At 44.4% G+C, this 13,669-nt stretch overlaps 1 protein-coding gene across 5 annotated transcripts in view; it reads left to right on the top strand.

Annotated features, from left to right (window-relative positions):
* LOC114566467 (CSC1-like protein 2) overlaps positions 1 to 4,714 on the top strand; it is a 49,395-nt gene extending 44,681 nt beyond the window's left edge. For 4 of the 5 annotated variants that reach the window (XM_028594977.1, XM_028594968.1, XM_028594948.1 and 1 more), the window contains one exon: positions 4,187 to 4,714. In XM_028594977.1, coding sequence (XP_028450778.1) covers positions 4,187 to 4,390 — 204 coding nt within the window. In that variant the 3' untranslated portion in view covers positions 4,391 to 4,714. The remainder of the gene's footprint in view (positions 1 to 4,186) is intronic. The other variant, XM_028594957.1, reaches the window with a different exon arrangement.
* Positions 4,715 to 13,669: the final 8,955 nt, after the last annotated feature.

Genomic DNA, 13,669 nt, shown 5'->3' with positions numbered 1-13,669 from the left:
AGTATCAATTCTAAATACTATCGGTCGATTAATCGGTTATCGGCAAATACGGCCCAACCTAGCTATTGGTATCGGTAAAATCCACTATCGGTCGACCTCTACTGTCAGGGTACTCATACTCTGCTTCTGACTGGCTAGTAGTCCTTACTATAGGTCGACCGATAGTGGATTTTACCGATACCGATAGCTAGGTTGGGCCGTATTCGCCAATAACTTATTAATCGACCGATAGTATTTAGAATTGATACTGGATAAAACAGTTGACAAAATACATACATTTTTTCAAAAAAAGTCCAGACGCTTTTGCCAATAATCAAAATAATAATGTCATATTTATTGATATTACACCCACAGCAATGCTACACAAGCATGTGTGTTGTCTAAAACAGTTCTCCTACATATTTGGAGTCATCCAGTGCAAAAATAAACATAATGAGCATTATAATTCATATAAAGGACAAACTATTTACATTTCTTCAAAACAGACCCAAATGTATGCCAAATCTCCAAACAGTGACACCATTCTTCTCTGTAGAAGAGTTTAGACCTAGCCTGACGTGGTCCTACTCAGATTCTAGTCAGAATGTGAGTCTGAAACCGATCCATTGGGCTGGGATTATGGGGCGTGTTCCAACAGAACCAGGGAAAGAAATTCACGGCTTTGTTCTAGCGCCGGCGCTCCCTCTCTTCAGTCTCTCTCTATGTCTCTCCACCATATAACTCTCTCTCTCTTCAGTCTCTCTCTATGTCTCTCCACCATATAACCCTCTCTCTCTTCAGTCTCTCTCTATGTCTCTCCACCATATAACTCTCTCTCTCTTCAGTCTCTCTCTATGTCTCTCCACCATATAACTCTCTCTCTCTTCAGTCTCTCTCTGTCTCTCCACCATATAACTCTCTCTCTCTCCAGTCTCTCTCTATGTCTCTCCACCATATAACTCTCTCTCTCTTCAGTCTCTCTCTATCTCTCTCCACCATATAACTCTCTCTCTCTTCAGTCTCTATCTCTCTCCACCATATAACTCTCTCTCTCTTCAGTCTCTCTCTATGTCTCTCCACCATATAACTCTCTCTCTCTTCAGTCTCTCTCTATCTCTCTCCACCATATAACTCTCTCTCTCTCAGTCTCTCTCTGTCTCTCCACCATATAACTCTCTCTCTCTTCAGTCTCTCTCTGTCTCTCCACCATATAACTCTCTCTCTTCAGTCTCTCTCTATCTCTCTCCACCATATAACTCTCTCTCTTCAGTCTATCTCTATCTCTCTCCACCATATAACTCTCTCTCTTCAGTCTCTCTCTCTCTCTCCACCATATAACTCTCTCTCTCTCAGTCTCTCTCTGTCTCTCCACCATATAACTCTCTCTCTCTTCAGTCTCTCTCTGTCTCTCCACCATATAACTCTCTCTCTCTTCAGTCTCTCTCTATCTCTCTCCACCATATAACTCTCTCTCTTCAGTCTCTCTCTATGTCTCTCCACCATATAACTCTCTCTCTCTTCAGTCTCTCTCTATCTCTCTCCACCATATAACTCTCTCTCTCTTCTCTCTGTGTCTCTCCACCATCTCTCTCTCTTCAGTCTCTCTCTCTCTCCACCATATAACTCTCTCTCTCTTCAGTCTCTCTCTGTCTCTCCACCATATAACTCTCTCTCTCTTCAGTCTCTCTCTATGTCTCTCCACCATATAACTCTCTCTCTCTCCAGTCTCTCTCTGTCTCTCTCCACCATATAACTCTCTCTCTTCTCTCTCTATGTCTCTCCACCATATAACTCTCTCTCTTCAGTCTCTCTCTATGTCTCTCCACCATATAACTCTCTCTCTCTCTCTCTATCTCTCTCCACCATATCTCTCTCTCTTCAGTCTCTCTCTATCTCTCTCCACCATATAACTCTCTCTCTCTCTCTCTCTCTAGTCTCTCTCTTCAGTCTCTCTCTATGTCTCTCCACCATATAACTCTCTCTCTTCAGTCTCTCTCTGTCTCTCCACCATCTCTCTCTTCTTCAGTCTCTCTCTATGTCTCTCCACCATATAACTCTCTCTCTTTCAGTCTCTCTCTATCTCTCCACCATATAACTCTCCCTCTCTTCAGTCTCTCTCTATGTCTCTCCACCATATAACTCTCTCTCTCTCTTCAGTCTCTCTCTATGTCTCTCCACCATATAACTCTCTCTCTCTTCAGTCTCTCTCTGTCTCTCCACCATATAACTCTCTCTCTCTTCAGTCTCTCTCTATCTCTCTCCACCATATAACTCTCTCTCTCTCTTCAGTCTCTCTCTATGTCTCTCCACCATATAACTCTCTCTCTTCTCTCTCTCTCTCTCTCCACCATATAACTCTCTCTCTTCTCTCTCTCTCTCTCTATGTCTCTCCACCATATAACTCTCTCTCTCTCTCTCTTCAGTCCACCATATAACTCTCTCTCTCTTCAGTCTCTCTCTATCTCTCTCCACCATATAACTCTCTCTCTTCAGTCTCTCTCTATGTCTCTCCACCATATAACTCTCTCTCTCTTCAGTCTCTCTCTATGTCTCTCCACCATATAACTCTCTCTCTCTCTCAGTCTCTCTCTCTCTCCTCTCTCCACCATATAACTCTCTCTCTCTTCAGTCTCTCTCTATGTCTCTCCACCATATAACTCTCTCTCTCTTCAGTCTCTCTCTCTCCACCATATAACTCTCTCTCTCTTCAGTCTCTCTCTATGTCTCTCCACCATATAACTCTCTCTCTCTTCAGTCTCTCTCTATGTCTCTCCACCATATAACTCTCTCTCTCTTCAGTCTCTCTCTATGTCTCTCCACCATATAACGCTAGTTGTTGATGCTCCTCGGCTGAGGATTTTAAAATGAATGCGCCGTCGATTCTACACATCTCAATTCCCCAGCGGCAGCCACTAGACGGATTGCGGACGATTTATGTCGGACTTGCGTTCATTTTTGTCAGTGTTTTAACCGCTTGAGGTTAGTTAGCCTACTGCTAATGTTTAGCGTCATCTCAGCCTCGAAAGCAAACAAACAAACATACTGTTGTGCTGTTCTTTCTATACTAATGCAGCATCTATTCAACAAATTAATAACTTTATAATGATATAACAAAATGTACTGTATCCATAGGCCTACCTTTTTGCTGTCGATGCTTTAAACGCGCATCTGATGTCGCACAGCATGTGCTCTCCGTGCAGCAGCAGTAACACGTGTTGAAAATAAACAACATGAGGCATCAGTGATAGTTTTTAAAACTATCGGCATGGATTTTTGGCGATAACGATAGTTCCACCAATCAACTATCGGTGCCGATTAATTGGCAAAACCGATGAATCGGTCAACTTCTAGTCCTTACCTAGGTACTGTCAGGACCCTTATACTCTGCTTCTGACTGGCTAGTAGTCCTTACCTAGGTACTGTCAGGACCCTTATACTCTGCTTCTGACTGGCTAGTAGTCCTTACCTAGGTACTGTCAGGACCCTCTTACTCTGCTTCTGACTGGCTAGTAGTCCTTACCTAGGTACTGTCAGGACCCTTATACTCTGCTTCTGACTGGCTAGTAGTCCTTACCTAGGTACTGTCAGGACCCTCTTACTCTGCTTCTGACTGGCTAGTAGTCCTTACCTAGGTACTGTCAGGACCCTTATACTCTGCTTCTGACTGGCTAGTAGTCCTTACCTAGGTACTGTCAGGGCCCTCATACTCTGCTTCTGACTGGCTAGTAGTCCTTACCTAGGTACTGTCAGGACCCTTATACTCTGCTTCTGACTGGCTAGTAGTCCTTACCTAGGTACTGTCAGGACCCTCTTACTCTGCTTCTGACTGGCTAGTAGTCCTTACCTAGGTACTGTCAGGGCCCTCATACTCTGCTTCTGACTGGCTAGTAGTCCTTACCTAGGTACTGTCAGGGCCCTCATACTCTGCTTCTGACTGGCTAGTAGTCCTTACCTAGGTACTGTCAGGACCCTTATACTCTGCTTCTGACTGGCTAGTAGTCCTTACCTAGGTACTGTCAGGACCCTCATACTCTGCTTCTTACTGTGTGTGTGTGTGTGTGTGTGTGTGTGTGTGTGTGTGTGTGTGTGTGTGTGTGTATCTGTGTGTGTGTGTGTGTGTGTGTGTGTATCTGTGTGTGTGTGTGTGTGTGTATCTGTGTGTGTGTGTGTGTGTGTGTGTGTGTGTATCTGTGTGTGTGTACCCCAGCAGCAGCAGCAGCAGCAGCAGCAGATGTACATCGCCCAGGTTCTCCAGGACCCAAACTTAGACGACCCGGCCGGCGCCTGCAGCGGCGAGGAGGACCGGGGCTCGTCCCAGGACGACGAGATGCTCAACGGAGGGAGCAGCATCAACGAGGCGGATTTTCAGTCAGGGGAGGACAGTCTGATAGCCAACGAGGTCCACCAGTAGCTGGGGGCGGAGCCCCCCGCGGGAGGGGGCGGAGCTAGCAGCCAGAGAGCCGAGCTGAGCCCACGCAGACGGACTAGCTCCGCCCCTCCCGGCTCGAAGACTCGACCCTGACCTTCTGCCGCCGCCGGCCGGCTCGCCAACACCCCCGAGCCCCGCACCGAACTGTCTCCCCCGGAGCTCGCTGTACATAACCACGACGACACGCCAAACCTTCCTCCGTGTTCCTCTCGGGGGGGTAAAAGGGGGTCAAACATTCGTGCCTGGGTTGGATTTTTTGCTTCGTTTGCACTCGTGACTTTTTTTGTTAGGACTCCCGAACTCTCTTTGGACTCAACCCCCACGCTGTCTCCCCCCCACGCTGTCCTCCGACACATCGGAGCGCTCAATAAGCTCTCGTAGTGGTAGAAGCCTCGCTTACGCACACGCAGCGCTGACTCCCCTCCTCCTCCTCCTCCTCCTCCTCCTCCTCCTCCTCCTCCTCCTCTTCTTTTGGTCCTTTCTTTGTTGGCCGAAATGTCGAACACATCACCTGGAAGTTTGGGTTTCTTTTGACCGAGCTTCGGTACGGAAGCTAATAAGAGACAAAAGCATTTTCATTTGAATTGTCTCTGACACAAAATACATCCAGACACATTTTAATATTAAGTATCTGGTATATATACTATATATAGTATGTATGGAAGTATGTATGTATGTGTGTATATATATATATATATATAGTATATATTAGGGCTGCCACCTCTTAGTTGATTAGTCGACTAATCGGTTGTTTTGGTCTTAGTCGACTAAGATTTCTTTAGTCCATTAGTCATTATTTATGCTTATTCATGCTGAATTACTCATTTCCAAGAAACTTCTGAGCACATTTATGGTAAACACAAGATTTAAAGTGGTGCTTTTGCAGGATTAATTGTGGAGAAACTCAGTTTTACAGATGGTTAATTAACTACATTTATATTGTGCTTTTCTAATCTTAACCACCTCTCAAAGAGCACAGCTCTGTCACTTAAATCAACTAATCGATTAGTCGACTAAATCCTATAAGTGTTTTTTTTTTAAGTGAATTTCTTTAGTCGAGGACAGCCCTAGTATATATATAGTATACTATATACTGTGTGTGTATATATATACATACAGTATATATACTGTATAAACATACTATATATAGTATATATACCAGATACTTAATATTTAGCTTCCATACTTGCGCTGCGTTGTAGAAGTTCTGAGTGAATTAATGATGCCGGCTGTGGCGGCCAATGAACTCGCCCGATTTCTCCCCCGCTCTCAACATCCTGCCGCCTGCCGGGTGAGCGTTTCTACGGCAACACAACTTCCCTTCACTTGGACCAGACTCAACCCGAGAACGCTTTTACTTTCACCCGAACTACCTTAAATCATGAACAACCTGACAAAGGGAACGGGGGGGGGGTGTGTGTGTCTGTGTGTGTGTGTGACTGTGTGTGTGACTGTGTGTGTGTGTTTAGCAATCCTTAAAGTTACCATGGTAACCAAACTGTTTTCATTGGTGGAGAGAACTGTGAAGACGCTCTGACAGCTGATTGGTTGGTTTAGTCTCAGGTAGACGCAGGAGAGCAGCGCTTGTCCTGGGGACCTCCGTTACCACGCTGTCGGGACTCGGGGAGACTGTGTGTGTGTGTGTGTGTGTGTGTGTGTGTGTGTGTGTATAACTGACTGTGTGTGTGTGTGTGTGTGTGTGTGTGTGTGTGTGTGTATAACTGACTGTGTGTGTGTGTGTGTGTGTGTGTGTGTGTGTGTGTGTGTGTGTGTGTGTGTGTATAACTGACTGTGTGTGTGTATAACTGACTGTGTGTGTGTGTGTGTGTGTGTGTGTGTGTGTGTGTGTGTGTATAACTGACTGTGTGTGTGTGTGTGTGTGTGTGTGTGTGTATAACTGACTGTGTGTGTGTGTGTGTGTGTGTGTATAACTGACTGTGTGTGTGTGTGTGTGTGTGTAACTGACTGTGTGTGTGTGTGTGTGTGTGTGTGTGTGTGTGTATAACTGACTGTGTGTGTGTATGTGTATAACTGACTGTGTGTGTGTGTGTGTGTGTGTATAACTGACTGTGTGTGTGTGTGTGTGTGTGTGTGTGTGTGTGTAACTGACTGTGTGTGTGTGTATAACTGACTGTGTGTGTGTGTGTGTGTGTGTGTATAACTGACTGTGTGTGTGTGTGTGTGTATAACTGACTGTGTGTGTGTGTGTGTGTGTGTGTATAACTGACTGTGTGTGTGTGTGTGTGTGTGTGTGTGTGTGTGTGTGTGTGTGTGTATAACTGACTGTGTGTGTGTGTGTGTGTGTGTGTGTGTATAACTGACTGTGTGTGTGTGTGTGTGTGTATAACTGACTGTGTGTGTGTGTGTGTGTGTGTGTGTGTATAACTGACTGTGTGTGTGTGTGTGTGTGTGTGTATAACTGACTGTGTGTGTGTGTGTGTGTGTAACTAACTGACTGTGTGTGTGTGTGTGTGTGTATAACTGACTGTGTGTGTGTGTGTGTGTGTATAACTGACTGTGTGTGTGTGTGTGTGTGTGTGTATAACTGACTGTGTGTGTGTGTGTGTGTGTGTGTATAACTGACTGTGTGTGTGTGTGTGTGTATAACTGACTGTGTGTGTGTGTGTGTAACTGACTGTGTGTGTGTGTGTATAACTGACTGTGTGTGTGTGTGTGTGTGTGTGTAACTGACTGTGTGTGTGTGTGTGTGTGTGTGTATCTGTGTGTGTGTGTGTGTGTATCTGTGTGTGTGTGTGTGTGTGTGTGTGTGTGTGTATCTGTGTGTGTGTACCCCAGCAGCAGCAGCAGCAGCAGCAGATGTACATCGCCCAGGTTCTCCAGGACCCAAACTTAGACGACCCGGCCGGCGCCTGCAGCGGCGAGGAGGACCGGGGCTCGTCCCAGGACGACGAGATGCTCAACGGAGGGAGCAGCATCAACGAGGCGGATTTTCAGTCAGGGGAGGACAGTCTGATAGCCAACGAGGTCCACCAGTAGCTGGGGGCGGAGCCCCCCGCGGGAGGGGGCGGAGCTAGCAGCCAGAGAGCCGAGCTGAGCCCACGCAGACGGACTAGCTCCGCCCCTCCCGGCTCGAAGACTCGACCCTGACCTTCTGCCGCCGCCGGCCGGCTCGCCAACACCCCCGAGCCCCGCACCGAACTGTCTCCCCCGGAGCTCGCTGTACATAACCACGACGACACGCCAAACCTTCCTCCGTGTTCCTCTCGGGGGGGTAAAAGGGGGTCAAACATTCGTGCCTGGGTTGGATTTTTTGCTTCGTTTGCACTCGTGACTTTTTTTGTTAGGACTCCCGAACTCTCTTTGGACTCAACCCCCCCACGCTGTCTCCCCCCGCTGCTGTCCTCCGACACATCGGAGCGCTCAATAAGCTCTCGTAGTGGTAGAAGCCTCGCCACGCACACACAGCGCTGACTCCCTCCTCCTCCTCCTCCTCCTCCTCCTCCTCCTCCTCCTCCTCCTCTTCTTTTGGTCCTTTCTTTGTTGGCCGAAATGTCGAACACATCACCTGGAAGTTTGGGTTTCTTTTGACCGAGCTTCGGTACGGAAGCTAATAAGAGACAAAAGCATTTTCATTTGAATTGTCTCTGACACAAAATACATCCAGACACATTTTAATATTAAGTATCTGGTATATATACTATATATAGTATGTATGGAAGTATGTATGTATGTGTGTATATATATATATATATATATAGTATATATTAGGGCTGCCACCTCTTAGTTGATTAGTCGACTAATCGGTTGTTTTGGTCTTAGTCGACTAAGATTTCTTTAGTCCATTAGTCATTATTTATGCTTATTCATGCTGAATTACTCATTTCCAAGAAACTTCTGAGCACATTTATGGTAAACACAAGATTTAAAGTGGTGCTTTTGCAGGATTAATTGTGGAGAAACTCAGTTTTACAGATGGTTAATTAACTACATTTATATTGTGCTTTTCTAATCTTAACCACCTCTCAAAGAGCACAGCTCTGTCACTTAAATCAACTAATCGATTAGTCGACTAAATCCTATAAGTGTTTTTTTTTTTTTTGAATTTCTTTAGTCGAGGACAGCCCTAGTATATATATAGTATACTATATACTGTGTGTGTATATATATACATACAGTATATATACTGTATAAACATACTATATATAGTATATATACCAGATACTTAATATTTAGCTTCCATACTTGCGCTGCGTTGTAGAAGTTCTGAGTGAATTAATGATGCCGGCTGTGGCGGCCAATGAACTCGCCCGATTTCTCCCCCGCTCTCAACATCCTGCCGCCTGCCGGGTGAGCGTTTCTACGGCAACACAACTTCCCTTCACTTGGACCAGACTCAACCCGAGAACGCTTTTACTTTCACCCGAACTACCTTAAATCATGAACAACCTGACAAAGGGAACGGGGGGGGGGTGTGTGTGTGTGTGTGTGTGACTGTGTGTGTGACTGTGTGTGTGTGTTTAGCAATCCTTAAAGTTACCATGGTAACCAAACTGTTTTCATTGGTGGAGAGAACTGTGAAGACGCTCTGACAGCTGATTGGTTGGTTTAGTCTCGGGTAGACGCAGGAGAGCAGCGCTTGTCCCGGGGACCTCCGTTACCACGCTGTCGGGACTCGGGGGGGGAGACTGTGTGTGTGTGTGTGTGTGTGTGTGTGTGTGTGTATAACTGACTGTGTGTGTGTGTGTGTGTGTGTGTGTGTGTGTGTGTGTGTGTGTGTGTGTGTGTGTGTGTGTGTGTGTGTGTGTGTGTGTGTGTGTATAACTGACTGTGTGTGTGTGTGTGTGTGTGTGTGTGTGTGTGTGTAACTGACTGTGTGTGTGTGTGTGTGTGTGTATAACTGACTGTGTGTGTGTGTGTGTGTGTGTGTGTGTGTGTGACTGTGTGTGTGTGTGTGTGTGTATAACTGACTGTGTGTGTGTGTGTGTGTGTGTGTGTGTGTGTGTGTAACTGACTGTGTGTGTGTATGTGACTGTGTGTGTGTGTGTGTGTGTGTGTATAACTGACTGTGTGTGTGTGTGTGTGTGTGTGTGTGTGTATAACTGACTGTGTGTGTGTGTGTGTAACTGACTGTGTGTGTGTGTGTGTGTGTGTGTATACTGTGTGTGTGTGTGTGTGTGTAACTGACTGTGTGTGTGTGTGTGTGTGTGTGTATAACTGACTGTGTGTGTGTGTGTGTGTGTGTGTGTGTGTGTGTGTGTGTGTGTGTGTATAACTGACTGTGTGTGTGTGTGTGTGTGTGTATAACTGACTGTGTGTGTGTGTGTGTGTGTGTATAACTGACTGTGTGTGTGTGTGTGTGTGTGTGTGTATAACTGACTGTGTGTGTGTGTGTGTGTGTGTATAACTGACTGTGTGTGTGTGTGTGTGTATAACTGACTGTGTGTGTGTGTGTGTGTGTGTAACTGACTGTGTGTGTGTGTGTGTGTATAACTGACTGTGTGTGTGTGTGTGTGTGTGTGTGTATAACTGACTGTGTGTGTGTGTGTGTGTGTGTGTAACTGACTGTGTGTGTGTGTGTGTGTATAACTGACTGTGTGTGTGTGTGTATAACTGACTGTGTGTGTGTGTGTATAACTGACTGTGTGTGTGTGTGTGTGTGTGTAACTGACTGTGTGTGTGTGTGTGTGTGTGTGTGTGTGTGTGTGTGTGTATAACTGACTGTGTGTGTGTGTGTAACTGACTGACTGTGTGTGTGTGTGTGTGTATAACTGACTGTGTGTGTGTGTGTGTGTATAACTGACTGTGTGTGTGTGTGTGTGTGTGTGTGTATAACTGACTGACTGTGTGTGTGTGTGTGTGTGTGTGTGTATAACTGACTGTGTGTGTGTGTGTGTGTGTGTGTGTATAACTGACTGTGTGTGTGTGTGTGTGTGTGTGTGTGTGTGTGTATAACTGACTGTGTGTGTGTGTGTGTGTGTGTATATAACTGACTGTGTGTGTGTGTGTGTGTGTGAGACACAGAGCTGGACTATGAAAGCTGTAGCCTCTGGTCCCGTTGGTGGTTCGGGGCCGGCCAGCGGCTACACGCTGGAGAACCTGCAGAGTGTGTGTGTGTGTGTGTGTGTGTGTCCGGATGATGTGTGTTGTCTCCTCCAGTGGGACGTCCCGCTAGAGGAAACTAAACTGAGCTCAGCAGCTCTCAGCCCGTCCTGTTGAAGGGACCCGTTGATGACTTCTGTCTCTACGGAGACCGAACCGGAGGACTGGGTCCAGATCATCAGCTCATCATAACGAAACCACGTCAGATCACGTAGACGTGAAGTCCGATCTCTCGTGTTCTCTGCCAGCGCCGACATTAGGAAGTTCCCTGCAGAATGGAGATTCAAAGGTCCCTTCTTGATCTGCGTGATGAAGACCATGTGGTGTGATCGAAAGCTGATTTCTGAGGCCAAGAATGACAACTTTTCAAACACGACTCGACTTCACGACCAAACGGTAAACCTGTCGCCTAAAATCGCTGCGTTCTCCCGGACTATCTGAAGGGGAACTAAGGCAGCCAGTCCCTCCAGAAAAACCTGATTATGCGATCGCATAATACAACGCATAATCAGCCAAAGTCCGCATATTTATGCCGGGGGCACATTTTTTGAGATACGCTGCACTTTCACTGCATAAATTGCCGATTTCAAAACAAAATATGCGGGGCTTGCATGATTTCATAATCCCCGCATTTTCGTTTTTGTGACAAAAAAGTCCCATAATATATCTTAGCAGAAAGTTGAAAAATGTTGCGTTTACTTCACAAGAGCAGCCATTTTCCCCTGTTGCCATGGGAACGTTACAAAGTGACATAATTACATAATTGACTCACTTTATTTTTTCTCTTTTTTTTATCAAACTGCAGTTTTTGCAAGTTCCAGCAATTTCATTGCATAAAATTGCATAAATATCCCGCATATTACATCGCATTTTTTTAAGATAGCGTGCCGCCACAATCACATAAAAACTCATTAACATTTTCTGGAAGGACTGGCTGATATAAGTCGGTAGTTACGTTAGTTACGTTAGTTACGTTAGTTACGTGAGATCGGTACGTGGTGACTTTTGGCTTCACTTGGATTCCGAGTCTGTTGTTGGGTTCGGTCATCGTGTAACGCTTATCAGTTCAATGTTCTCAGCACAAAGGGACATTTGGAAAAACAGAAAAATGGGTTCCAATATCCAATTTTTCATTTTTTTTCCACCTTGATAAATAAAAAATTGGATCTTTAAACTTTTTTTCCAATTTTCAGTTTTTTATTCAGAGGATCAGAAATTGAGAAAATTACTAAATTGCGTCTGAGCTCCAATTAGCTCAAATTATTATTAATAATACTGCCATGATATTCTCTCCCTCGTTCTGCCTAGCTACGCCCCCCCACACACACACACACACACTCGAAACCATCAGCTGCACCTCTGACTCCAAAGTCTGTCATTTACCTTCTTTTTTTTTGGTCCATATGCAGTTAATGAGCTGCATATTCTGCAAACTAGAAGGAGAGAATACCATGGCAGTATTGTGAATAATTGGAGCTCAGACGCAATTTAGTAATTTTCTCAATTTCTGATCCTCTGAATAAAAAAACATGAAAAATTGGATATTTGAACCCATTTTTCTGTTTGTCCAAATGTCCCTTTGTGCTGAGAACATTGAAGTGATGAGCGTTCGATGATGATCTCTCTTTCTGAGGTTTTTAGAATCAAACTCTTCAGACTCTTCTCCGTGAAGCGACGGAGAAGTTTCCTGGCCAGGTTTAACCCTTGTGTCGTCTTCAGCCGTGGTACGCATGGGGCCGGTCTGTTCCTGCCTGTTTTATGAAGCATTAAGTATTCTGTGTTACATCTTCTGATGTCACGGTCAATAGAACTAATTCATATTAAAATCTGCTGAGATGTTTTGTTGATTCTAGTATTTACCTCCACTAAAAGTTCTGTTGATGCTGCTGACAGACTGAGATTATTATTCTAAGTGTCTGACAACATTATGGGATGGATCCCTACAGAGATAGACCTTTAAAATCCTCTTTGAGACCTTTCTGTTTAACCAGAAACAGCTCTAAGTTCACTAGCGCCAAACCCACCAGACTCCATTTAAAAAAAATATCCTTTTAGCGCAGAGATGTCAAACTCAACGGCCGGACATGTTTAGTTCATTCACATGCTTTTATTTCATCAAGGATCTTTTACTGGATGATTGCGTGTCTCATATAGTCTTCTCACTTACAGCTTGGTCCCCATAAAGCCGTAAAAAAGGAACTTAGCCATCAAATAAAAAAGCAGATTTAAAAAGGAACAGAAACATTGGATAAAACACCAGAAAAGACCCCTAAAACGTCAGAAAAAGTGGCAAAAAAATTAAAAAAAAGCTACAAAAACTAGGTGGGCCAAAATGTATTGTGAAACTAAATTGATACGCGGACCGGATCAAAATCTTTGAGGGTCCGGATTTGGCCCGCGGGCCTCAAGTTTGACACGTTTTAGCGTGTATAGAGCCAACATATCCTCACCATGTAAATCGGTTAACTGTGTTTATTTCAACCAAAATTAGAGTTGTGATGGTTGGTTGAAGTGGAAAGATGACCCAAAAACAGCTTTTGGTAGTTTTAGTTTCTGTCCACTTTGAATGAAAAGTGTTTTTAAGATGCTTAAAGTACTGATTATTTACATGGAGTTTGGTGGGTTTAGGATGCTTAAAGTAATGATTATTTACATGGAGTCTAGTTGGTTTAGGATGCTTAAAGTACTGATTATTTACATGGAGTTTGGTGGGTTTAGGATGCTTAAAGTAATGATTATTTACATGGAGTCTAGTTGGTTTAGGATGCTTAAAGTACTGATTATTTACATGGAGTTTGGTGGGTTTAAGATGTTTAAAGTACTGATTATTTACATGTAGTCTGGTTGGTTTAGGATGCTTAAAGTACTGATTATTTACATGGAGTTTGGTGGGTTTAAGATGCTTAAAGTACTGATTATTTACATGGAGTTTGGTGGGTTTAAGATGCTTAAAGTACTGATTATTTACATGGAGTCTAGTTGGTTTAGGATGCTTAAAGTACTGATTATTTACATGGAGTCTGGTGGGTTTAGGATGCTTAAAGTACTGATTATTTACATGGAGTCTGGTGGGTTTAAGATGCTTAAAGTACTGATTATTTACATGGAGTCTGGTGGGTTTAGCGAACGCAATTTCACGGATGGTTTTATGTTTAAAAAAAGGATCCCAGAAATTATGAATTATTTCAGCTACTAGTTCAG

This window comes from Perca flavescens, chromosome 2, assembly GCF_004354835.1.
Source record: "Perca flavescens isolate YP-PL-M2 chromosome 2, PFLA_1.0, whole genome shotgun sequence".
Taxonomy (NCBI): Eukaryota; Metazoa; Chordata; class Actinopteri; order Perciformes; family Percidae; genus Perca; species Perca flavescens.
The sequence above is the reverse complement of the archived record's forward strand: the minus strand, read 5'-3'. Positions and strand labels throughout refer to the sequence as shown.